The 27688-nt window shown below is 41.3% G+C and overlaps 1 protein-coding gene across 1 annotated transcript; it reads right to left on the reverse strand.

Annotated features, from left to right (window-relative positions):
• Window positions 1-13460: 13460 nt before the first annotated feature.
• Window positions 13461-13777, reverse strand: LOC101125960 (large ribosomal subunit protein eL37-like). Its single transcript, XM_055348738.2, has one exon. The coding sequence runs from the start codon at window positions 13760-13762 to the stop codon at window positions 13469-13471; it is 294 nt and encodes a 97-aa protein (XP_055204713.1). The 5' UTR covers window positions 13763-13777; the 3' UTR covers window positions 13461-13468.
• Window positions 13778-27688: the final 13911 nt, after the last annotated feature.

Genomic DNA, 27688 nt, shown 5'->3' on the forward strand with positions numbered 1-27688 from the left:
CCATCAATCAGCTGTAAGCACCCATTGCCTAGCCAAATAACCTTTGAAAAACCCCTAATCTCCAAGCCTTCGATGAGATTGATTTGAATAATAACTCTGTCTCCCATATGGCATGGCCAACCTCATGTCTATTAAACTCTTTCTTCACTGTAATGCTACGGTCTTTGTGTCTTTGTGAATTGATTTTGTTTGTGCAGTGAGCAGGAAGAACCCATCGGGTAGTTACAATATCCTAATACAGCAGATTGTGATGCACTGACCAGGTCCTTTAACCCGACCTGGTGGCCTTTTTTCTTTTTGTGAGACAGAGTCTCGCTCTGTTGCCCAGACTGGAGTGCAGTGGCATGATCTCAGCTCACTGCAACCTCTGCCTCCTGGGTTCAAGCGATTTCCAGCTAATTTTTGTACTTTTAGTAGAGATAGGGTTTCACCATGTTGGCCAGGCTGGTCTTGAACTCCTGACCTCAAGTGACCCACCTGCCTCGGCCTCCCAAAGTGTTAGGATTATAGGCTTGAGCCACTGCGCCTGGCACTGGTGGCCTTTTCACCGCACCTTAGCTATCCTTGTCCTTATAATTAAAGCAACTCAAACCATTTTACATTGTCTTCTCTCCTTCTTTGTTTCTCTCCCATCCTAAAGAGAGGCTGCCTTGAACAGTTTCCCCTAAGTTTGCTAAATTAACATCTTAGTTCTTCCAGGTAAATGCCGTATCTTTCCTCTCTTCCTAATCCATAGAGGTCCCTGCTGATGGCATTTCCCTCACCACACCTCTAATGAGCTCCCTGCCTTCTCACTGGTTGCTCAGCCTCTGAAGTGCCCTGTGCCTCACAAGCTGAGCCAGCCAGTCCCAGCTTAAGCCTGCACTTGTCTGCACTTCTCTGTGGCTTTGCCTGACTACCTGCCCCCCACAGCAGACCTGCAAGCTCGCCTTTGATTGGTTCCCTTAGAGCTCTGCACTCTTCTGTCCCAATCTACCTACTGTGGGACATGTCAAGACACATCAAAAAGCATATTGAGATGGAGAGCTTGTGCCCATTTATTATTATCACAATTTTCTACTCTACTAAGAACATATTTTTAATATTTAAATAAAATATCATGAGTGGTGGTCTTCCTACTCCATTCAGCCCACAGCTGCTTGCCTGTGCTCTTATTAAAGCAGGATCCAGTTCCATGCACCTAGCAACAACACATTCATAAATCCTAGATACTGTCCCACTGGACTGAGCAGAAGGAACCAAATTAATAATCTAGGTTACATCCTCCTTATCTAAAATAAAAGCTTTAGAAGTAGGATAAAAGGCTGGGCGCTGTGGCTCACACCTGTAATCTCAGCACTTTGGGAGGCCAAGGCGAGTGGATCACCTGAGGTCTGGAGTTCAAGACCAGCTTGAACAATATGGTGAAACCCTGTCTCTACTAAAAATACAAAAATTAGCCGGGCATGGTGGCGTGTGATGTAGTCCCAGCTACATGGGAGGCTGAGATAGGATAATCACTTGAACTTGGGAAGCAGAGGTTGCAGTCATCCGAGATCATGCCATTGCACTCCAGCCTGGGCAACAGAGCGAGACTGCATCTCAAAACGAAACAAAACAAAACACAAAAAGTAGAATAAAGGCCAAGAAGGGATCAGCCCTTTGCTCTGCTTTCTACGGGTTTGAACAGAAGCAGAGTCAACAAAGTATGGTTGCACTTCTAATCACAAACCAAAAATGATGGCAGGACATGAACATGGGGGCATGCAGAGGAAGCTGCACATTTGGATCAGAAGCTCCCATTCAAACTAAAGCCCAGAAAAGATAACACATATTTTCTTCTTCCATGTGTAACCGTGAGACTAGGTTGAAATTGTATTTCAGCCCCACGGAGTCACAGGTAAGTATAAAATGGGGAAAATCCAAGTCACAATGAGCGACACAGCCTCTGAGCAATAGCAAAGCCTTTCAGAAACTTTACCAGATGATTTGAAAATTCATTTTTAAATATTCTAAAGTAACTGTTGTGCACAGCAACCAAAATACATTTTTTGTTTTTGTTTTTGTTTTTAATGAGAGATGAGAAAGAAAACAGGCAAAATTTCCCAGAATTAGGAAAAGGTTTTCACAAGTGTTCAAAGTTCTCAATAGTCCTTTTAAAAATCAGGCCAGATAAGATGCCTCTTTAACTTCATTTTTCCAGTGACCTCTTTTGCCTCCCAGTGTTCAGTTTTATTATATTTATTTATTTATTTATTTATTTATTTATTTATTTAGAGACGGAGACTCCCTCTGTTGCCCAGGCTGGAGTGCAGTGGCGCCATCTTGGCTCACTGCAAGCTCAGCCTCCTGGGTTCACGCCATTCTCCTGCCTCGGCCTCCCGAGAAGCTGGGACTACAGGTGCCTGACAGCACGCCCGGCTAATTTTTTGTATTTTTAGTAGAGATGAGGTTTCACCGTGTTAGCCAGGATAGTCTCGATCTCCTGACCTCGCGATCCACCTGCCTTGGCCTCCCAATCAGTTTTATTTTTTAAGTGCCCTCAAAACTGTGACTAACCATGAGCTCCCTCACAATCCTTTAGACTGTAATGACAAATGTTGCATTCTTGATAATTTTCAGGAAATGTGAAAAAAAATTAAGTGGTATTTTTCCTAAATTTTACAAAAGTTTTAGAGTATGATTCAAACACCACTTCAAATGTGATTCTTTTTCCATATGTCTCAGTTTAGAAGCCACGTTCCCAATTCCTTGGACATCTTCTCAAGCTGAAGTATCAACAACCAAGTCTGGAGAAATTTGCTCCCTGCAGGCACAGGGCCATGTGCAGCCACTTGGATGTGTGCTGGGGACAGAAGCAAGGGGGCTGGGGCCTGCTGTCTGCTGCCCTGCCCGGCCCATCACCAGGTGTGGATGGCCATGGATGTGTGCTAATGTGTTTGATTGAACCTCAGATTCATCCCAGCATTTCTCAGTGTGCTCCGGTAATGACAGATGTTTTCCTTGAGTATCTTCAACCCTTACCATTTCAAAACATAATGCTCTCTGCTTTATTTTCCTGTCAGATCCTATGTTCCTTAAAGGCTGAGACCTTGTGAACCATTTTGTGTCCCCCTCCAACGTCTGGCTGGAACAATGTTTTGTACCCAGTGAAATCTCAATGAAATGATTGAGTGATAAATGAATATATCAACATCTTCTCTTCCAAAGATTCTCCCCCCTCCATGCTTCCTTATCCTTAATTTTCTTCCACATGTCCTAAGCTCTGTTACTGTGTAGTAGCAAATCAGATCAGTTCCAGGCAACTGAGGGCCTGAAGGAACTTGCCAGATTCATCCCACTGTCTGTAGAACTCTGGAGAGGGCAGGCCTAAGGCGAGGATATCGGTGGGATGGCCACAGACATGGTCATAGGAAGGGAGGAGAGGCAGTAGGTAAGAAGAGGAGATGGGAGGAAGTATTGTGAGGTGGTTAAGAACAGGCTTTGAAGCCACCTGCTTGGACTCACATCCCAAGCCTGCAAGAGGTAGGTCCTCTCCTGCTTCAGTTTCCTTGGGTGCAGAACGGAGATGAGACAGTACAGTCCTCATAGAGTTGCTATAAGGATTAAAAGTCTTAATATGGGTAAGTAACTTTGATAGTGTTTCTGGCATATGCTAAGCACTCATGTTTCTTAGTATTACTGGAGAGGGGCAATTAGAATTTAAAGGATACAGAAGTGGCCAGGCAAATGAGCTTGACATTTGTCTATCCATTTTTAGCTCTCAATTCATCAAATGTTGTCCTGACTTCCCAAATAAATCTGTCTTGCACATGGCAGTGTAGACAGGAAGGGGAGAAAGGCATATGGAGTCAGACAGACCCGAGATCCAGTCCTGTCTTCTCTGCTGACTGGCTCTGAATCCTTGATGGAGCTCCACAAAGCCCGTCTGAATCCCAAATTCCTCAACTGGAGAAGGCTGGGGATACTAGAGAAGAAAAGCAAAAACACACAGCATACAACACCAACCAGCTAAACAGCCTGAGGAAGTCAGCTCCTCTCTCTCTCTCTCTCTCTCTCTTCTCATACATGTTGAATAAAGAATCTCTGCAATGATTTTGGAATTTAATGAACCAACGCCTTATATTTATTTCTCTAATCCAAGCATCCAAAAAAATGGAAATACTTGAAATACTGAGAGTGCACTGACTTTGTTGAGATCACACTAAAAGTCAAGGCCCATCACATCCAGGTCAGGGCACTTGTCTCTAATGATATGAGAGGGCGTGTGGAAAAAGCACTGGTGCCTGGGGAACCTGACCCAGCACAGGAGGTGCTACTTGGCACGAGGCTCTTCCAGCACCACCAAAAGCATGGAGCATCACGTACAAGCAGGTGTTCCTTTGTTTGTTTTTGCTTTTCAGTAGGAACTATAAGGACAGTGGTCTTTGCTCTGCCTGTTTGGTTTCGTGTTGCTTCTTTTTTTCCCAGATCACCCTGAGGGAACACACTTGTGACCACACATAATCGGTACTATTTCTGATGATGATGTTTGGAGATTATTCATGTACGAGGAATTTTTATTCCTGAGAATGTCATTGAAAAGACAAGCTGCTGTCAAAATGATAGAAAGGCAGGTAAATTTTCTGATTTCTCTTCAGATCACATAAACACATTGCCTTTTAAAAGGTAGTTAACTAATTGACTGAAAGCTGCAGTCTAATTGCTTCTGAATACTTTGAACTGCAGATGATGTGTGTCCAAAGCTCTGACTCTCCTGAGAGTTCAAAGGAAATTCCAGGAGGGCACAGGATACACAAACGCTCCTGTGTGTGACCAACAAGCACAGTGACTGTCAGATGTGGTCTACTGCCTGGTTGGCAGTGCTTGCCTTTCCTGGCAGAACACCATCAAGGAAAGAGACTGACATGAATGAACACATGTATTTCTCCAGAACACAGGTCACCTGTGTCATCTTGAACTTGAGAAAATAGTTTTTCCAATATATGGTAATTGAGTTTGTTTTGAAATAAAACCAGTATGAAAACAATGTGTCTTTTTCTTTTCTCTTCCCAGAGCTTAACCATAGTTACAAAACTAAGAATATTGCTCCTTGACTATTGATTCAGTAGACTATTACACATAGTCAGCAAACCTAAGCCATGGAAGAAAGGGAATTGAATTTAGAATTTGGACTTGCTCATTATATCAAAAAGACACCTGCACACATGTGTTTATTGCAGCACAATTCACAATTGCACAGATATGGAACCAACCTAAGTGTCCATCAACCAATAAGTGGATAAAGAAATAGCTATATATACATCATGGAATGCTACTCGGCCAGGAAAAATAATGAAAAATGTCTTTTGCAGCAACTTGGATGGAACTGGAGGCCATTATTCTAAGTGAAGTAATGCAGGAATAGAAAACCAAATAGCGGGCCAGGCATGGTGGCTCACTCACGCCTGTAATCCCAGCACTTTGGGAGGCTGAATTGGGTGGATCACCTGAGGTCGGGAGTTCGAGACCAGCCTGACCAATATGGAGAAACCCCGTCTCTACTAAAAATACAAAGTTAGCCGGGCGTGGTGGCACATGCCTGTAATCCCAGCTACTCGGAAGGCTGAGGCAGGAGAATAGCTTGAACCCAGGAGGCAGAGGTTGCAGTGAGCCAAGATTGTGCCACTGCACTCCAGCCTGGGCAACAAGAGTGAAACTCCCTCTCAAAAAAAGAAAATCAAATAGCGTTTGTTCTCATTTATAAGTGGGAGCTAAGCTATGGACACACAAAGGCACACAGAGTGATATAAGGAACATAGGAGACTCAGAAGGTGGGAGGTTGGGAGGGGGGTGAGGGATTAACCAAACTACATAATTGGGTACAATGTGCACTACCTGGGTAATGGGCGCAGTCAGACTTCACCACTATCCAATTCATCCATGTAACCAAAAACCACTTTTACCCCTAAAGCAACTGAAGGAAAAAAAAGAATTAGGACTTGCAGGCCGGGCGCAGTGGTTCACACCTATAATACCAGCACTTTGGGAGGCCGAGGTGGGTAGATCACCTGAGGTCTGGAGTTCGAGACCAGCCTAACCAACATGGTGAAACCCCATCTCTACTAAAAATACAAAAATTAGCCAGGCATGGTGGCACAAGCCTGTAGTCCCAGCTACTCAGGAGGCTGAGGCAGGAGAATTCCTTGAACCCGGGAGGCGGAGGTTGCAGTGAGCAGAGATGGCACCAATGCACTCCAGCCTGGGTGACAAACCAAGACAGAAAAAGCAGCAAAGGAGTAAGTGGGACATTTGGGGATTTTTTTTCTTCTGTATAAAAAAGAAAAAGAAAGGAAGAAAGGGAGAAAGGGAGGAAGGGAAATCTTAGTTCTTCCTAAAAACAATCAGAAAGAAACTGGGCTCTGTGAAGAGCTATAGGAAAATATTAACTTGGTAGACAAAGATAATATAAGGGAAAAATCTGTGTGACTGAGAAATGGCTTAGATGGACTTGCTCAGGATATTAAACATTTAAGGAATATGAAAAGGAAGAAGCCATTCAAGATACGATGAAATTCCCAAGAAAATGTCCACTTTTCTGTGGTTGAGTGACCACATTTTGCCTATTGTGATGACGATCTTCCTTGAGAAGCATTGTGGAATGTAAACAAAAGATAGTAGGTGAAAACATCAAGTTGTTGGCAAATTAAAAAAAAAGACACCGGTAATTAATTACTACAAAAATCTCTGAAAACATATTTGTTCTTCTAGCTACTGTGCCCAAAGCTGCCTTTTTTATTTCACCAATAACTATAGACAGTATGTTCAGCCTCCTCCTCTGACATGGTTACTATTCACTGACTAGAGCTCAGCCTTGTGAGAGAATCTCAGGGGGAGGGGGAGGGCAGTATAAATGAAGTTGATAATCAATACTATGAATCATTCTATGTGGCGGGCACTGTGCGGTTTTCATATAAACCTCTCAACAGCCCTACAAACTAGCTAATATATCTAATTCACAAATGGGGAAATTGAGTCTCAGAGCAGCTATGAAACTTACGTTTGTTTGTGCACTTGCTAATCAGCCTGTGCATTTTCCCCTTCATCGCACTGCCATTAGCTGGAGAAATAAAACTGACCCATGAAGCAATGAATAAGCCATATAAAGTAATACTATGCTGGAATAAACGAGGGAATAAATGGGAGGAATTCAGAAGAATACAGAGATTCAGAAGAGATAAAAGATGACTGAATCTTGGCAGAAGACAAATGCTTTTCAAAAGGCATTTGCTTTGACGGGGAACATGGGATATGCAGACGCGGCTTGAGAAAGAGCGGCATGACTGCTCAAAGGATCTTCCAATCAAAGGTGCTGTGGCGGTCAGTGGCCAGAATGGTGAGAAAACAGAAGTCCTGAAGTGGATCCGTGAATTGCTGGAAGGTCTGAGTCAGGTTAGAGGACATGTGAGCCCCTAAGGTCACTACAAAATTTATTATCCAAATAGGAAATTTTGAGGCTGAAAGGGAGCACTAACGATGAAACACCACGGTTCCAGATACAAGGAAAGAATGGCACAGGACAAATTGGACTGTGCGGTCATCCTACACTTGATCCACACACCAATAAGTCCAATCAATGTTAAGTAAATTAAACTAACCTCTGAACCCATTGTCACTCTGAGCAAAATTTTACGTGTCTTTTTGTGTATGCATTTCCTAGGGAGAAGATTCATGGTTTTCGTAAGCTTTCCAAAGAGGTCTGTGCATCCCTTCCCCACCTGCCCCACCAAAAAGCTTAAAAACTGTCTGATCAAAGCCAGGCATGGTGGCTCACGCCTGTAATCCCAGCACTCTGGGAGGCCCAGGCGGGCGGATCACAAGGTCAGGAGATCGAGACGACCCTGGCTAATATGATGAAACCCTGTCTCTACTGGCAATATTAAAAATTAGCCGGGCGTGGTGGCGGGCGCCTGTAGTCCCAGCTACTCCGCGGCTGAGGCAGGAGAATGGCGTGAACCCGGGAGACGGAGGTTGCAGTGAGCTGAGATTGCGCCACTGCACTCCAGCCTGGGCGACAGAGCGAGACTCCATCTCAAAAAAAAAAAAAAAAACAGAAAAAAAGAAAAAAAAATTGCCATTTGTTTGCCCCCTTCGTGCTTCAAACTCCACATGTGGAAAGATGCACTCAGGAACTATCCTTCAAACCTGCTTCTTCCTCACCTTTCCCCACAGTGGAAATGGCACCTCCATCCACCTAGTTGCTCAAGGTTGAAGCCTGGAAGTCTTGTTTTACTCCCTCTTTCTTGTAAGTACAACCTCCAGGCAAGCCCCAGTCTGGAACCTACTACTTCCTAACTGCCTCGCTCACCAACCCCCTTCTCCCTAACCTAACTGCCGGTACACTAGGCCACACCAGCATCATCTCTGCCTGAAATCCTGTAATGGCCACCTAATTAAATAACCAGAAGCCCCTCCTGCCTCCTCCAGCCCACACTCCATGTGGCACCCAAATGTTCTTTTTAAAAACCCAAATATAATTATGTTATTCACTGGCTTAAAATGTTTTCACTAATTCCCTTTGACCCTAGAAAAAGAAGTCCCACATCAACAAACAGCCTAGAAGTTCCTAAATAATCTGGTTCCTTCCTCAACTATGACATCCTTGTCCTCCCAGTCCCTCTCCCTAATGATAGGTTCCATGCTCATAGCATCCTACACATTCATTGTATAGTATGCATCACACATGTGATCACCTGTTCATACCTGTCTCTCCTGCTGGGTTAAAGCTGTCAAGCAAGGGGCCTTAAGAAGTCAGTATATCTCATGCCCTAATCAAGTGCCTGCACATAGAAACTGCTCTAGAAATGTTTGTTCAATGAATGAACGAATGAACAAATCATATATGACCGTCAGTCTTACGTATATGCAGACACCCCTGTGATATGAACTCTAAGCACAGCCTCTAAAAACAAGTTGAAGCAGTGGTGGTAGAAACAATAGCGGGAGGCCACAGCAAGTGAAATCCTGGCTACAATATTCCTTCTAGTGCCCTCATTCAGATCACCAGACCACGGTAACTTTCCACTCTCTCCATGCTCCCTGCTATACAGGTCCTCACCCTAAGAAACATTTACATCAACTCTGGGAACTTACACCTGGCCTATGCAAACACATTACTCAAAAAAGACACCTCTGGAGTTCAATAATTACTTACAGAACAAATGAATGGAAAGTCAGTGGCCCTTGTCAAAACTGTGAAATTTGAGTGTTATCTTCTTCTTTCACCATTTCCCCAACTGGTGTGTGCCCTGTGAATGCTCCTATGAGCCACCCGGGTGCCCTTTAACTTTCCCCTCTCTGAGGAAATGATTACAAATGAAATCAGTTTTAAAGGTATAAAAGAATGCAAAGGTGCAATGTTTTACCACCTAAGGGTCATTCTGCAAAAATAGGAAATAAAATTTTAAGCCAAATGAGTGTACTTTAATCTAAGATTCTAGGCATTCACGAGCTGAAGCTGTAAAATAGTGGCCTCCTTGATACCGCTGTCCACACAGCAAGTGAAACTGCTTTTTCTGCCCATTTCCAAAACCAGCTCTTTGGGCTCAATTGTTTCATTTTCTGCTACTGTTTCCTGCTATTCAAAAGCTTAACTAATTAGCCGACAGCTGAGCCCAAGGTGCCTCCTTTATACGGTTCCTTTTGACATCTCACCCTCCCTTCCCATCATTCTATATCATACTCCAAAAAAATGCAGTTTTAAGGAGACCACCTCTTCCATGAAAAAGAATAGCCAGGTATCACTTACTAAACAAATACTTGTGGAGTTTAACTGTGTATAAATGAGTAGACCTTGAAATTGGTCATGATTTTTTTCCTATTGATTAAGTTTGACCGATTAAATTATTCAAAATTAAAGCATTTCCACTGTTTCAAAACCATGAGAAAAGTTTGGCAGTTTTACCACACCCTGGATTAGTTTCAAATTAAAACTTTGCCCTCATCATAAGTGGTTCCAATGATATCAGGATATTCTTTTTTTCCTTTTCTATACCTGTGATTATGTCTGAGCAAAGGAGTAGGAAAACCATTGTCTTTTGTGTAGACCTCTTTATTAACAACAACAACGACAACAAAAATCCTAGTTACAGTTGCTTCTCAGCAGAGTAAGCTGCGTAGTCATTGTATTTATCCTTTTGAGATGAATTCTGGGGAACTGCTTTGATTTTGAATAGTAAAAGAGTGCTGAGTCATGGAACACCTGCAATACTGTATTAGTGCAGGCAGTTCTGCTATAAAGAACTGCTCGACACTGGGTAATTTATAAAGAAGAGAAGTTTAATTGACTCACAGTTCCACATGGCTGGGGAGGCCTCAGGAAACTTACAGTCATGGTGGAAGGGGAAGCAGACACGTCTTATGTGGCGGCAGATGAGAGATAACGTGTGTGTGCGCAGGAAAACCTACCATTTATAAAACCATCAGATCTCATGAAAATTCACTATCACAAGAACAGCATGGGGGAACCACCCCCATAATCCAATCACCTCCCACCAGTTCTCTCCCTCTATACCTGGGGATTACAATTCAAGATAAGATTTGGGTAGAGACACAAAGCCTAACCATATCAAATACCAAGCTGGGAGTTCTTCATCATGCAATAACATATGAAAACTTATGAAGTTTCTAAGTCATTCAAGAAATTTTTTGAGTGCCCCAGTCATGGTTTTCTGTGTTAGGAAGACAGCCGTGAACCAGAAAATAACAGCCCCTACCCTTGTAAGACTTCCAGTCTAGTGGTCATGCTTGTGAAAGATTCAAGTGCATAGAATGGACTGAAGGTTTGAGGTGGAGGAGCAAGTAACAGGCTTTCCAGCAGTGCAAGCTTTATGCACACGTAAGACCAACACAAGGGTGGCAAAGATGACTCCAAGGTGTTGAGTCTGAGGAACCAAATAGCTGTTATTAGTATTGAGAAAGATAGGATTTTGAAAGAATTTGGAGAAAAAGTTGATGATGTTGATTTTATATACTTTCAGTTTGAGGAAACATTATAAAATCTAGATGGAGATGCCCAACTGGCAATGAAAATCCTGGACCTAAAGCTTAGGAAAGGAAGATGTGAGGCTCCAATGAACAAAGACATAGCAGGCATTATAGCAGTATCTGAGGTTGACCAGAAGAAGGTAGAAAAGAGAATAGGGACACTAAATTCATCTTTGTATCCAAAGTTGAACAAAAAATCCTACATTGTTTGCATTTTATCATCCAAGTTTACACCCACAACTGTGGTGCCTGTGAAATATTATGATAAAGGCAGAGAAGAAATCTATAATTCAGTGCATTCTCTCCTCCTTAAATGAATGAAAGTCAGATGAGTCCACACCCTAAGAAGGGAAGAGGCTGGCCAGCATTTCTGCCTGGGTCAGCTATTTGCCAGAGCCCTTGATGGTCTGGAATCCCTCAGAGCAGCAGGTCCCAAGCTCTTTGTGCCTTTAATTAATAAGGGAGATCACTATGTTTCAGGCCTATGTTGTTTGTGAGAGAGATGAGGTTAGACAGTTGCTGAATGTATTCCAAGGAAGGAATTCATGACAGAAGATGCCTGATCCAGATACTCAATTACTACTGCAAATCCCATGGAAAGACTAGTTTTGCTGGAGCAGAGAGGGGCCTGTATCAGGGACGTGGAAACTGATAAGCTGCTGTTCTCTCCAGAAATCATGTGAAACAAGGAGCAGCTTGGAAACTACAGGTTTGTAGGTATTTAGAAACCAAGATATGTTGAAAATAAGATCCTAAAAGAGTATGCTATGCAAAGATAAACTCCTAACCAACTGAAATGGTGTGTTATTTTTCTGATGTCAGGGAAGACTTAAATAATTTGGGAAGAAGGCTGCCCAGTGGTATGTATAGAGGAACTCTCTCAGTTTTAAAATTGTTTAAAGAGTAGTAATGTATTTATGTTCAGTTGTACTACTCAGAGATCACACACCTCGGCTCCCAATATAAAATAAATAAGCAGGACATTTAAATAAAGCAATATAATTCAGTAAGGAAAACAGCAACTGGGAACGCAGTGGATTTGCATAAATCAAGCATCATGATAGTGTTAACTGCCATCAGATTCAGTCTACACTCAGAAGTATACAAGTAAGACAAAATATTTTTAATGCATCACATAAATCAGCTGTACAATGTTCTTACCAAATGCTAATGGTTGTTTCTGTCTCTACAATAAGGACATGATGGTCCCATTCTAAACCTGATCTGGTCAAGGTACATCTGGGGTATTGGTCAAATTTGAGTGCCCCATTGGAAGCTGTTCAAAGGAAGGCAACAACAACAACAAAAAAATCAAAAGTTTTCCAACAAAAGGAATTATTGAGGAGGCTTTAGACATTTACCTTAGGAAAAATAATATTTAAGAGGAGTGTGGTACTGCCAGTGGATATTTTAGTGGGTTGCACTTATTTTATATAACTATAGAGGGAAAAATAGCAACAAATTTTTTCACTTAACAATTATTTCTTGAGACTCTGCTATGTGCTAGATGTTTGGTATACAAAGTGAGTAAAAACAGTATCCTTGCCCTCTTGAAGTTTACAGTCTAGCACAGGAGAGAGTAACTAATCAAATACCCACATATACAGCGGTGACAAATTCTACAAAGAGGTGCAGGCCATAGGAAAGCCTGTAAAAGATGAATTTGATGAAACCAGTTGGCTGGAAATGACTTCCTTACAGAAGTGATTCAAAAAGGTACAGATGTGGTCTTACCACTAAGAAAATCATTTAAAGAATCATTCAAGAATGGTCAGCTTCCGGAGGAAGTGAGCCTCTTATCACTAGAGGCATTCAAATGGCTTTTGAATGGCTGGTTGCTGGTTGATTCATAAAGGAAGTCACCCACTGGAAGGGTTATACTATTTAAGGTGAGAATCCATCTAACCCTGAGATTCTGGGAATCTACAAACAGTAACACCAAGCACCCCCAAGAAAGCCTTGCCAGCAGGTTTTTAAGATGTCTGATTAAATATTGCCCTTCAGTTACAAAAGTACGAAACTAAGCAACCTGAGACGTTTGCATACATGTGTACATACACTTGTACACATACAAAGATTTATATTTTTATACATCTATGAGTATATATAGAGATATGTTTTTAATCGCGATAAGAAGCATTATTATTTTATCAAAGCAATGCCATCGCCCCTACCATTCACTCTACCTCTTCTCCATGATTGCCTCTTTTCCTTTTCTGACTAGTTAAATAGAAATACATTTTGGTAGGATCACGAGATAGAGCAAGGATTAAATACACTTAATGATGTGCATTTGCTAGGCATTTTTGTCTTAGTACACAGATTGTGATTATTTTGGAACAGGAGTCCACAAAAAAATGGCCTGTAGGGCTGTCTTTTTTAATTTATTTATTTTTTATTTATTTATTTATTTATTTTGTATTTTTTAAAACCAGAACATTTATTGCATGACTAATCGTTGACATTAAGATGAACTGGATGCTGCAACAGCTGCCCTCTTGGGTTTAGGTGTTGTTCCTTCACGGAATCCATGCCTGAATCTATGGTATACAATTTTTAGGTGCCTCATTTGACCAGTTCTGGTGGTATTTCGTCTTTTAGCCTTGGCACTCCAGTTATACTTTCTCTTGCGCTTGGCAGTGTAGCCACATTTGCCACAGGTCGACTTCTGAAGGTGGTAGGCCTTAGAGCCACAGTGGTGGCATAACGTGTGCATCTTATTGCAATGCTTTCCAAATGATGACGTTCCCTTCGTCATCTCGCTTCTGAGGCCAAGACTAGAAATAAACACAGCCACACTCATTTATTGACATACCATGTAATGGTAATTGCAACACAGACTTTACGACCTGCAAAGCCTAAAATTTTTACTATCTGGTCATAACAGCAAACATGGAAGCTATCACACTCCTAGGGTTGTTTCAAAGACACCTGTTAGATATAAATAAGTTGATTTGAGTAGCAATGAGGATAATAACTGAAATGTAACAAAACATTAAATATAATTAAATTAAACCTATACATTCATATGTATTAAACATGCACTGTGTTTGGAATACAGACAGAAACCACACATTATTTTGAAAACTACTAAACATTCATCCTGTCTTTTCTATACTCAGGTTAACCTAAGAATGGATAAGGGGAAGTTTCTCTCTATAGAAGTATTCTAGCTAATAAATGAAAAATAGGTAAAAAATTAGAATTTTGCCATTTTACAATTTCTAAGAAAGTGACACACTTAGACAATAGTCATCAATGGCTGGTAGCCTGACAAGAGGCAGCCCAGAAATTGTATGACTCCTGAGAAGGGGAAGCCCCACCACCTAGGAGGAAGTCTTCCTTTCAGCAGGGATCAACAGGACCAGGCATTGCTCCCCTGTCATCCCCAGAGAGCTTCTGTACTGGCTCCCGTTGTCACCAATGTCCATCTGGACTCCAGAGAAGGATGAGAGGTTGGCACTCTGTCACTTCCTTTGTATCTCCTGAGAGAATCTCTTCCTTGCTACCCACAGAAACACCCTTTCTCATGTTGGTCCTCCAATACTACTGCTTCCAGGCTTGTTTGTGGCTCTTACCAAAGTAAAATTAAATTCTGATTTTGTTCAGTAGCTCTACAACCATAGGATAAGTGATACATGTGCAGTATTCACCAGTACCACATCTGATCTCCTTAAAACAAATAACAGATGGCTCCCCTTCTGAGTTAGGTGAGGATTCCGCATTTCCCCGGGTGCCCCCACAGAAGCACACAGTGAAGCCCCATCTTCAGGCTGTTCCTCAAGGGGGTGTTTGTGTTTTTCCATCAAGCTGTCTGCAATGCAGAACAAGATGCTTGACACATAACAGGTGTTTGAGAACTCTTTATGGAATGTATTGAATGTATAAGTAATAAATCTGTGAGCCCAGTAAATCAGCAGTGAGCTCAATTTACAGCCTGCCTGTTCTGTAAGTACAGAGTAGATATAAACAAAATACCCCTTGTGGTATCACAGTCATATCTGAGTTTATAGCCATGCACTATGTCACTGTCGTCATTTGGAGTAATATACAAAATTCAGCCGCATTGAATAATAGATCATTTTAACTGGTATCAATTATGCTTTATGGTAATTATCAAGATGTCATAAATTTAAGTGGGAAAAAAATGTTTGAAATTATTTAGGTGTCCCTTAGCATTGAGTCTTGTGCTCCCGCAAAATATGAAAGAAAACAAATTTAACCAGGTGCAGCCAAAATGTTGGCTGCTTTCTGGAATAAGGCAGAAGCCTCACTAAATGGAGAATAAAGTAATTTGGGGTGGTAATCTACTCTTTAAGTTGAAAAGAAATTAAAACATAGAAATATAAACATTCTGAAAGCAAGTATTTTCTTTGTGTGTGGGTTTTTTTTTTTTTTTTTAGTATTTTAGAAGTTAGGTTTTTAAAAAGAGCACTTCGCTATTTCTTTTTATTTGAAAAACAGCTTTTCAAATCATTTATAGAGAATGGTCTGATTTTTTTCTTCTAAAGCAATTGCTTTAGCTGCCAGGGTATAAACAGGTCGTGGAATATAAAAGGAACAGCAAAGATCAGAGAACCTTAATATCCAGCTATCAAACTCAGAGCACTGTTTTCTTTTCAATAGGTTGACTCCTGGAACATTCTTGAGTTTCTATTTTTTTCCTTTTGAGATATTACTTACCCTAAAATCTAAGACCCATTTAGAGTTATGACTTAATAAATGTGATAACTTTCCAAGTTATCATGGAGTAACTTCAAAGAAATCTAATTGACATATTTCTGATTATAAAATTGGGAACTTAAAATAATTTAATGTACCTCATAAGATCTAATGTGAAACAAATTCTTCTAGTCATGAGAAAATTAACTTATTTTTGCTTAATATCAAATCTATTAACAACCCAAATAAAGTTTGAGTGCAATTAACTTTGTATCAATTTAATCTCACCAAACTTTCATATTTTCTACAGAAGACAGTTTACGTAAGCTAACTTGGGAATAAAACTATAATTTAGATTGTTGAAATAAATTTACTTATCTGATTAAATGCATTTCTTGGTGTCCTTCAGTAAGGAACTCAAGCTTTTGTTTGTAATCCGTAAGTAATAATTTTTAACTTTAGAAGCCTCTCATTGTTTTCTAAAACCCAAATGGTGTAAATCTGATGTTTCTGAAAAAGAAATTACTTGGGTCAGGATTTTCTAAGGCTATGAATTAAAAACACTGGTAAAATAGTCTCTGAGACCCAAAAGGATTCCATCTGTTTGGGAAAATATGGTTGTCAGGCATGAGGTTTTAGTTTTCCACTGAACTTTATTTTGCTGATTTAAAATAAAAGACTTGTTTCTGTCACAATTAAGACTTTAAAGCAGCTGCATGACTTTGTTCTTCAGTGCTCTAAGGGGTTTGTTTTCTTTTAAATATGTAAACCTACCAAACTAAATAAATGGCCTTTATGTGCATCCAAGGTCTATTAGCTCATTAGGGACAGGAATTTAGCAAATACCACCAATAAAGGAAATAAACAAACTGGCTCTCTGGTGCCCTGGGCTCCAAGGGCTTTCCCCAAGGGGCTATTTTCACTGGGGAGAAGGGCTAATTGCTCATCCTGAGGGCTGTAGTGATTTCTTCACACCGAAGCACTTTGCTCCCTATTCACTTGTGAGTTGAGAAACAGAGAAAAGCATGCTCACGGTCCCTAAATACCCCTAGAAATCTGGTGTAAATAAGAACTTGCCTTCAGAACTGTGAACAAAGCAGGCATTCCACTTGCCTAATGAAAATGTAGAAGAAGATGAACCCCAATGCAAATGCTGGCCTGTGCTCCCTTCCTCCCAGGGGCTCTCTCTGAGCCGACTTATTGCAGCAACGCGTTGTACCCTGATTCGCACCACTTCCGCCCTCAGCTTCCACTGGCTTCATGCTGCCTCTGGGCCTCCCCTCACACAAAGCTTCATCTCCCAACCCCGCAAACAAGCACGCACACATGTGCACCCAGGGAATGTCCCTGACCTCTCCTATCAAGGTGCCCCATTAGAGTCCCAGGAAGGCCCGACACCGAGCCACCAGCTGACACCCACAGAGCTGAACGCAGCCAGTGGGGCCCCAGGAAAAGTGCCCGTAATTGGAAACCTAGTGCAAGCACCCAGAAATGGAAATGCGACTGTGACGTCTCAGCTCTGTTGCTAATTACTGGGTGTGATCACCCCTGTGGACAAATGATGTATGTCCTCTGGGTTTCAGTTTCCTCATCTGTGAAGTGAAGAATAAGTGGTAAATAATCTCCTAGTTGCTTTCAGTTCAAATATGATCTTAATTCCTACTGAGGTATCAGAGGCTGATAAGGGCTGATCATGTCCCCCCACTCTCAATCCTGGGGAATGCGTAATTAACAACGGCCTTAAAGCTTTGGTATCTTTCCGCAAAATAATAAAGCTTATCTATGAAAATATAAAGGAACCTAAATGGGGGCTTTAGAACACCCCACAAATCATACCTCTCCCTAGCATGTACTTCCGCCAAGCGTGAAGTCTCCCTCTGCACAAACAAGCGATATGCCTGGAACCTCTGTGCTGATTATTTAATCAGTTGAGACTATTTTTTTAATGATAGTTCATTCGATTTGATACTAGATATTTTAGAAAATTGTAAAAATCCCTGGGGAGAATTCTGAGACTGTGACTACCAAGTAGAGAATAGGCAGTTTTGTATGAAAATTTTGTCAAGATAAAAAACTAAATTATCTCAAAATGGACAAACTATTCAGGTAGGAAGCTACTGCATTGAGGTATTCTTTAGAACATTTTAACAAACTGGAAACTTTCAGTGGTGAAAATTTAACAGACTATATTCACACAACTAAATGGCTTTAAATGCCTGTTTTCTTTGGCAATTATGAAGCAAAAATGCCTATTATTACATGAACTCACTTTATATATTCTATAAACTGGTTAAAATCTGTCCATAACTTTTGAGTGATTACCTCTTTTAGAATTGAGTAAAGAAACACTCTGAAAAAAACAGGTATCCATTAGTTGGGAGAAACAATGAACAATTAGAAACATTTAGATCAGCAAAGAATTGATGGGCTTATATGTCTTTTACTGTATTTATCCCATTTCCTTTGTGAGTTTCTTGGGGACAAGAACTGAGTTCTGTTTCACTTGCATCCCTCCATGGCAGAAAAGGCAAAAGATCCCGACAGACAAGGAGTCCCAAGGAGATCCTTAGGAACTGATCTTGCCTGACGACTGCAGGTGGAGGTTCAAGTGTTCCCAGACCAAACTGAGGGTTGGGCTGCTATTTCTCGTGGCCCAATAATGAAATGCAGATGAACTTGGTGGGGAAGAGAGTTTTATTTCTGCTACTGGTTACAGGGAGAAGGCCTGGAAGTTATTGCCAGACCAACTCAAAATTATGAAGTTTTCCAAAGCTTATATACTTTCTAAGCTATATGTCTACATGTAAGTGTGCACTCATCTAAAAACATAAGTGATTAACTTCTTCTAATCTATAACTAATATCTGAGTACTGAAGACCTTCCTCTGGAGCCTCAGTAAATTTACTTAATCTAAATGGGTCCAGGTGCTGGGGTGATTACCCTTATCTTGTCTCCTGTTAAATCACGGAGGTTTGAGGAGTTCCTTCAGACCCCCAATAAACTTTTTGTGGAGGCCTGGGGAGTTTCTTCAGACCCCCCAGTAAAACTTGTTTAATCCTAAAAGGGGCCTGTTCAGAATTCCTTCATTATTTTGTCATACTTTAAGGCCCAGAAAAGGCCTAGGCAAAACTCTTGGTGGGCTTTTGTTACATTCCAGCCTTTGTATAAGGACACTGGCTCTATCAGCTTTTAATATTTAACTTAACCACTGGGTCAGTACTGAAAGAGTTGTTATGGAGGCCTGCATTAGTGAGACCTGGCCTGCCACATAAGGGCACCCTGACAAGGTCACACAGAGTGCCTAATGAGAGGTCATGGAGGTCACAATGCAGAGCTGAAGACATGCATATGCCAAGAAGCTGTCCCTGCTTCCAAATGTCATAGGGACAATCATAGAAAGATCTTCAGGTCTTTTCTGGGGACTTGAAAGACACTGTATAAGTGTGTTCTCACATTGCTATAAAGAACTACCTAAGACCAGGTAATTTATAAAGAAAAGAGGTTTAATCGACTCACAGTTCTGCAGGCTGTACAGGAAGCATGGCTGGGGAAACCTCGGGAAACTTAAAATCATGGCAGAAGGTGAAGGGGAAGCAGGCACATCCTACATGTCTGGCAGGAGGAAGAGAGCAAAGGTGGAGGTGCTACACACTTTAAACAACCAGATCTCCTGAGAACTCTCTCACTATCACAAGAATGGCAAAAGGGAAATCCGCCAACATGATTCAATCACCTCCCACCAGGCTCCTCCTCCAACACTGGGGATTACAATTCAACATGAGGTTTGGGCAGCAACACAAATCCAAACCAAGTCAGGCAGGAAAGAGGAAACTCCCTTGGATCATCATATACAGGGGCTCTGACAAGGAGGCCTCTCACAGCCCCGCCCCTCAGCCTTCCTGGGCCAGATGAAGAGGGAGGAAGAAGCCAGAATGAGCTGCAGTTTCCAGGCCCTCTTTCCTAAGAATGAGATTGTCCTTACAGTTAACAGAAAGAAAGGAGCCCTGAACTCAGTATAACAATTAAGCCTAAAAGGTATGAGGGTAACCAGAACCCAGAGAACACCAGCTGCTGCCTTCATACTGAGCCATCCCCTCTAAAAATGTTTCCACAGTTCCTCTATTACTTATGAAGGAAGCATACACATGCACCAGCGTGTCGACAGCACAATCACCACAGCCCTGGCAGCACAGGAAAAGCCCCATCCAGCTACCCTTGGCTGGATCTTGGTATAAATTCTTTGGTTGATCAAGCACCCTCTATCTTTCCCTTCCATTTCCTATTCCTGATGAAACCTCCACTCAGTCCTGGCAGCAGAATGGCGCATCTTCTCATGTCTGGTCTAAATGGGCAATGTTGAGGCAGTTTGCTCCTCTTTGAATGTTAAAGGATCAGTCTGTATTTTTCCATGTTCCATCCAGCCATACCCTGGCCACACAGGCCGGACATCCTGCCAGCCTCCTCTCTACTTTTGTAGGTCAACATGTGAGCCTTCTACCTGGGACACGTAACCTCCCGACTATCTAAAAGTTTGTCTTTCCGGAAGCTCTGAGGACAGCCCTCCCCTTGCCTGCTCAAAAGCCTCCTGGGGGCTCTAGTGCACCCAGCTCCTCTCTGTGAGGGGGAGGAGAGACTGGCCTCAGGAGGTTGTCAAAAGGGCTGTGTGCTCCACAGGGTCCGACCAGAACTGGAAGGGCCAGCAGTGTTGGTCTCTTTCTCTGTGCAGCTGATATCCTCTTCCGGCCTGTTGACAAAAAGAGTCGAACTCTGTAAAATACTTGAAGAGATTTATTCTGAGCCAAATATGAGTGGCCATGGCCCATGACACAGCCCTCAGGAGGTCCTGAGAACATGTGCCCAAGGTCGTCAGGGAGCAGCTTTGTTTTATACATTTTAGAGAGGCGTGAGACATCAACCAAATACATTTAAGAAATACATTGGTTTGGTCCAGAAAGGCGGGACAACTCAAAGTGGAGAGCTTACAGGCTATAGGTGAATTTAAACATTTTCTGGTTGACAATTGGTTGAGTGTGTCTAAAGACCTGAGATTGATAGAAAGGGAATGTTCAGGTTGAGATAAAGACTGTGGAGACCAAAGTTCTTTTGAAGTCTTATAGTGGCTGCCCTTAGAGACAACAGATGACAAATGTTTCCTATTCAGATCTTAATTAATCTCTTTAGGATTGGGAAAGTGTGGAAGAAAAAGATCTAGCTATGTTAACAGAGATTCTTTACAGATGCAAATTTTCCCCCATGAAGAACAGCTTCGCAGGGCCTTTTCAAAATATGACAAAGAAATATGTTTTGAGGTAAAATATTTTTATTTTCTTCCTTGTCTTATAATGTTATGCCAGAGTCAGGTTGGAAAGTGAGTCATGATATATAGAGTTAAATAAAACCCACATGGTGATAATTTATGATTTGTAGGGCATGACACTCAAGGAATTTGGGCAAGATTAAAAAAAAATCAGAATTTAGTCCTCAGGGCAAATAACCTCTAGAAAACTCACAGCTTTTCTTGCAATCCATAAGCAAGTTTTCAGAGTTCATGAAGCCTCTACAATCTCTTGCTATTTCCAAGGTTGCAAGTGCAAACATGGAACATCTTGACTAGGACTCTGTTCTGTGAGATCACTGTGACCAAGTCTGGCATGCATTTTCCAGACGTTGCCCAGCATGGGCGTGTACACATCTCCCACAAGAGTCTTCCGGGTGGGGGAATTCAAGTTCAGCCTGGAACCTTCTCCTAGAAGGATATGAAAGCCAGCAGGAAGAACATTCCTTTTCTTTTTAAGTATTTTAGACTTAGATTTCAGGCAAATTTGAAACAATTTAGCATCTTACTGAAATGGGGAGGAGGTGTCTGAGCTTATAAATATTCTCTTCTTCTTTCTCCAGAAAGAAGAACCTGTACTTTTTAGAGGAGAGGCAGAAAATCCAAGAGACCACAGTTCTTTTCCAATTTGGTCACTACATTCAGTTTTCATGGGCTAGCCACTTTATGTTTGAAATCTCAAACTCTCTCTGATCTATCCAAATAATAATTACAAGAATAGAAGAAAACACTTACATAGTACAAATTATGTCTAAGCATGAATATTCCCAGCAACCTTAAGAAATACTATTCCCATATTACAGATTGGACAAGTGAGGCACAAAGAGGTTAAGTAACATACCCAAGATTGTACAGCTAAGATATGATGAGCTGAGGTTCAAACCCAGTGTCTGGTGCCGGATTCTATGACATTAACCACTTCACAAGGCACTACTGAAACCTGAAGGTTTTGTGTTTCAAACTGAAAGGTATAAGGATTTGCTGGGAGATAAGAGACAAAGTGGTTTAAAAAAAAAAAAAAAAAGGAGCCAAGAGTAGCAGGTACCTCTGCTCCACCTGCAAAATCCATTATTAAGCTACATTTTATAACCCAGGTGTCAGCCGGCCCTCCCTGCCTGCTCGGGATGTTCCTGAGATCTTGTCTTAAACTCCCAAATTCCTCAGCATGTGATGTTTGAAACATCAGCCAAGATTTCCACAAATTTGTAGGTGCTCACACTATTATTTCATATTTTGCCTTTTGGTCTCATGTTTCTGTTACACCATATAATAAAATCTATTCTCACAAAATATTTTTGGACAAACAAAGCTATCACGAGGAGAGAACTGCTCCTTAAGTGTCATCTGGTCACCCTGACTCTGGTATGTTACTGACTCCCCCTCACCTCAGCCTCTCTCCATTTCCCTCTGGCCCCTTCTTTCTCCTCCTCATTCTTCCCACCCCAATCACCCACCACCACCACACCCCAAATGGAACAAATCTTCCTTCAGGTCTTGTTCTTAGCAAAATCCTTTTGCTGTTTGGCCCTGTTCTTGAAGTCTCACCCTCTACCCTAAGCAATGTCTTAAACAAAGACATTCTGGTGCCAGCTGTTCAGATAATAACATTTGTTCTCCCCCATTACAACTTGGTAATAATGTGGTGAATGTGATAAAAGGGAGGAGGTGTGGTTGTATAGAAGAGATCAAGACTGACGATGCCAGGGAATGCTGCAGTCTGCTGTAGCCCTCTATTGGTGTTTATGCCTTTCCACGCAAAGCCAACAAAAAGTCTAGAGTGAAGCCCTTTGGAGGCAGGGCAGCGGACGCGAGGGAGACAGACCAAATGGCCCCTCATGATGTTTACATTCTAGAAGCAAAGACGGACAACAGATACACAAATGAACATATGACAATGTCAGGCAGGGATAGTACCATGAAAGTAAGAAATAAAAATAAAATCCTAAGACCCCCACTCAACTGAACGGATCCACTCTTAGCCAAGGAGGCCCCAGAGAAACTTTAAAAACTGAGTTCCTGTCCAGGACAGAACAGGAGGCTGGAGACACCTCGGTATACCCTCTCCTTCGCTAACATCCAGTGAACTTTATTTCTTCAGGGAGAAACAGAAACCAGCCCTTTTAAGAAAGACTTGCTCCACTGCAGATTTCAAACACCTACCTGATGTTGTAGCCTTTTTGTGGTTTTGACACAACAACTGACAGCATTTCTTCCTGATAAAAGACCACTGACCCTGGAGTGGTTCTGGCCAGTTTACACAGGCTGTGCACAGAATGCCTTTGTCTCTTTTTCACCTTTTGATGTATACAGCCCAATGTTAATGCAGTTAAATGTTAAGTCTCCATGCCAAAGTAAACACGGGACATATGTAATATTCACTGTTGCTTATGTGTGTGCAAGTGTCCCTCCTTTATGAATATTCAAGGCTCCTCCTATAAACTGTTAAATATGTGCACTTAGCCAACTCCTTCAGTATAAACTCCTGTTTCACCCTTCCTCCTTTGAAATACCCATTTTCAGATTCTGCTGGCGGCTATGCTTCCCAACCTTCAGGCAGCAACCATTTATAAGAAATAAAGCTCTCCTCTCTAAATTTACAGCTATTGTGATTTTAAGTTGACAAAAGAAACTAGAGCTGATGAAAGCACCGAAAGTGAAGTACGTATAGAGGGAGGTATACTGAACAGGTGGTCAAAGAAGACACCACTGAGAGGTTATTCGGGCAAAGACCAGAGTGAAGTGAGGAAGTGAGCCACGAATGTCTCTAGGGAAGAGCATTCCAAGCCAAGGGAGCAGCAAAAACAGGGTTGATTAAAATGGCAAGAGGATGTGACTATAGTGGAATGGTAACAGAGTTCAGGCCATTATGCTCCATTCATTGCAAATAGGAAGGGCAGGGTGTTGACTTCCATGCATAAAATTTTTTGTCTTTAATCAGCTAAATATTTTGAACATATGATTCTATAAAGACATATCTTCCCCTTTTAGACTTAAGTATAGAACTTTACATTAGTTTTCATATTTATTAATTTTTGCCAAACTTAACCCATAACAAAAATGTTCAAAACAATGGTTTGAATAGTGACAATCCTATTTCCTCAAATTATTTTCTTACTCAAGAATTCTATCAACTTTCTTCCCATACCACTTCATGAATAGATGCTTTCTTAATGGTCATGTAGCATAAAGTATAATTTATTTGGTCCTTGCCTCGTTGGTGGACATTTAGCTTCCTTCTTGAAATATCTGTGTGTGTGTGTGTGTGTGTGTGTGTGTGTGTGTGTGAAAGAGACAGAGAGAGAGACAGACTTGTGTTCTCCTGCTCATCATTCCCCTCTCCCACATTTCTGTCTACTTTTTCCCTTCTTTTTATAAGATTTCCTACTTCTATTCCCTTGAATGTTGATGCTGCCCAGGGCTCTGTCCCCTGCTTGCTGTTCTTGTTGCTCTACATACTCTCTGAAAGGCTCTAAAAAACTATGCATTCCTCTCCTATATTCCAGCAATGAACAAGTAAAATTTGAAATTAAAAACCCAATACCATTTACATTATCACCCTCAAAAGTGAAATGCTTAGGTGTCAAGCTAACAAAATATATTTGAGATCTATATGAAGAAAGCTGTGAAATGTTGATGAAAGGAAAAAAAAGAACTAAGTAAATAAAGAGATAATCCATGTTCATGGATAGGAAGACTCAATATTGTCAAGATGTCAGTTTTTTTCCAATTTGATCTATAGATTCAATGCAATCTCAATCAAGATCTTAATAAATTACTTTGTGGACATCAACCAAGTTGTTCTAAAGTTTATGTGAAGAAGAAAAAAGACCCAGAATAGCCAATTCAATATTGAAGAAAAAGAACAAAGTCAGAGGACTGACATAACCTTGATACTTACCTAGGTACTTACATACTTATAGTATGACTTCAAGACATACTGTAAAGCTACAGTAGTCAAAATAGTGTGGTATTGTTGAACTAATACACAAATAGGTCAATGGAAAAAATAGAAAGCTCAGAAATAGATATACATAAATATAGTCAACTGATCTTTGAGAAAGTAGTAAAAGCAATACAATAAAGCAAAGACAGTCTGTTCAACAAGTGGTATTGGAACAACTGGACATCCACATCCAAAAAAAAAAAAAAAAGAATCTAGACAAAAACTTTACATCCTCTCCAAAAATTAATTCAAAGTGAATCACAGACCTAGATGTAAAACACAAAACTATGGCTGGGTGCAGTGGCTCACTCCTGTAATCCTAGCACTTTGGGAGGCCAAGGCAGGCAGATCACAAGGTCAGGAGATCGAGACCATCCTGGCTAACATGGTGAAACCCCATATCTACTAAAAATACAAAAGATTAGCTGGGCGTGGCAGCGGGCACCTGTAGTCCCAGCTACTCGGGAGGCTGAGGCAGGAGAATGGCGTGAACCCAGGAGGTGGAGCTTGCAGTGAGCGGGGATCCTGCCACTGCACGCCAGCCTGGGCAACAGAGTGAGACTCCGTCTCAAACAAACAAACAAAAAAAACACAAACTATAACTTCTAGAAGATAACAGAAGAGAAAACCTAGTCGACCTTAGATATAGAGATAACTTTTCAGATACAACACCAAAGGCACAGTTCATGAAAGAAAGAATTGATAAGTTGGACTTCATTAAAATTAAAAACTTCTGCTTTGCAAAAGACAATTTCAAGAGAGTTAGAAGACAAGTGACAAACTGGGAGAAAATATTTAAAAAGACACATCTGATAAGACTATTACCCAAAATATACAAAGACTGAAAGACAGATATTGTATGATATTTATATGTGGAATTTAAAATAGTCAAGCTTAGAGAGACAGAGAGTAGAATGGTGTTTGCCAGAGGTTGGGAGGCAAATAAACATATGAAAAGATGTTCCACATCATATGTCCTCAGGGAAGTAAAAATTAAAACAACCATGAGATGCCACTACACACCTGTCAAAAGACAAATTACAACACACTTAGTTTAAAGGTTTAATCAGCTTTATTTGTGAACCTAGAATCAGACACTTCATGTCGTCAACTAGAATGAGTGCTCTGATAAGCTGAGTAGAGAAGGTTGGCTTTATAGGCAGGAAAAGAGTAAGGAAAGCAGAAACAAAAAAGCAGATTAGTCATTTTGAAGTTGCTTTTCTTATGAAGATTAAAGAAGAGGGGATGTCCTTATCATGCCAGCTAAAATTGGCCGGTTTGGGATTTGGCTATTCTCTCTCTCTCAATTTTTCAGAAGTTTAGATAAAGATCTTAGTGTAGGCTAGGTGGCATGGAACTTCAGTATGAATAACTCCATTTTGGTTTGGTCCATTGGGCCCAGTTTAGGAGATCAGTCCAAACCAATGGCCTCCTATAAATTTTATTTAACACACCTATTAGAATGGCCAAAATCTAGAACACTGACAGCACCAAATTCTAGGAAGGATGTGGAGCAAGAGAAATCTTCATTCATTGCTGGTGGGAATGCAAAATGGTATATCCACTTTAGAAGATGGTTTGGATATTAACCATGGGTCTTTTAATACGGATATAAGTTGGGTAAGTCTCAGTCTAGCGAATTTCATTCGGTAATTAACTAACTAGGCAAATATGCAGTTCCAGGCACTGGGAGGGTCTGGGAGTAAAATGAAAAGCATAGCAGACACAGGGCCGCTTTATCTGGATTTGTCTGGCCTTTGTCATCCATCCCTGGGAAGGAAGCTTTAAACCCTTAGAATTTCCCAAGTGATAGGAACGTCTCTGTTACTCATGGTGGGTCCCTCAGACCACAGCTGAGTTTATGCTAAAAGGTGACTCAGGATGGGGCAAGACCAACTATGTGATTAGAGGTTTGGGACTTGGAGCCACCTACTACCAGCCTGCCCTCCAGGGAGGGGAGGAAGGCTGGAGACTGAGTTCAACCTCCTGGCCAGTGATTCTATTGATCATATTCATGTAATGAAAACCCAATAAAAACTCTAGACTTTGAAGCTTAGGTGAGCTTCTCTGATCAACAGTACTCTATGTGTATTATCATGCATGGGTGTGCCAGGAGAATGTGCCTGACTCCACAGAGAGGTCAACAGTAGCTTCCCATTTGGGAGCTTTCCAGGCCTCACCCTATGCATCTCATTTTATAAAGCTGGTCTTAATTTGCATTATTTTGTGCTGTAATAAAATTGTAATCATAAGTATAGTATTTTCTTGAATTCTGAGTCATTCTAGCAAATTATCAAAGGAGATAGTGGAAAATCTCTGGTTTATGGCCAGTTGGTCCAAAATGCAGGTGGCTGGGAGCCCCTGCAGTTGTGGCTGGCATCTGAAGTGAGAGAGATCTTGTGGGGGAACATGCCCTTCATCTGTGAAGTCTCTCAGAATTGCCTTGCAACCACCCGACTGTCATGGGTCTTGCCTAAGCTGGAGGGAACTTGTTGAACAACAACAGAAAATTAATTGCGGCCTTGCCTGTAGCCTAGAGTATGTTCCTTTGTTATTCCATCTCAGAGATAACATTTCTTCCCTTGTAGCACCTGCTTCAGTTTATTACACTTGATTAGGTGACCGCTAATTGAAGTTAGCTTCCCTCCCTAGTGAAGCAGCCATGTGTTTGCTTTGCTTTCCATTGTACTCCTAGCACCTCCCAGTGCCTGGAACTTAATATTTGCCTAGTTATTTATAGTTAC

The sequence above is a fragment of the Gorilla gorilla genome, chromosome 7 (assembly GCF_029281585.2).
Source record: "Gorilla gorilla gorilla isolate KB3781 chromosome 7, NHGRI_mGorGor1-v2.1_pri, whole genome shotgun sequence".
Lineage (NCBI taxonomy): Eukaryota > Metazoa > Chordata > Mammalia > Primates > Hominidae > Gorilla > Gorilla gorilla.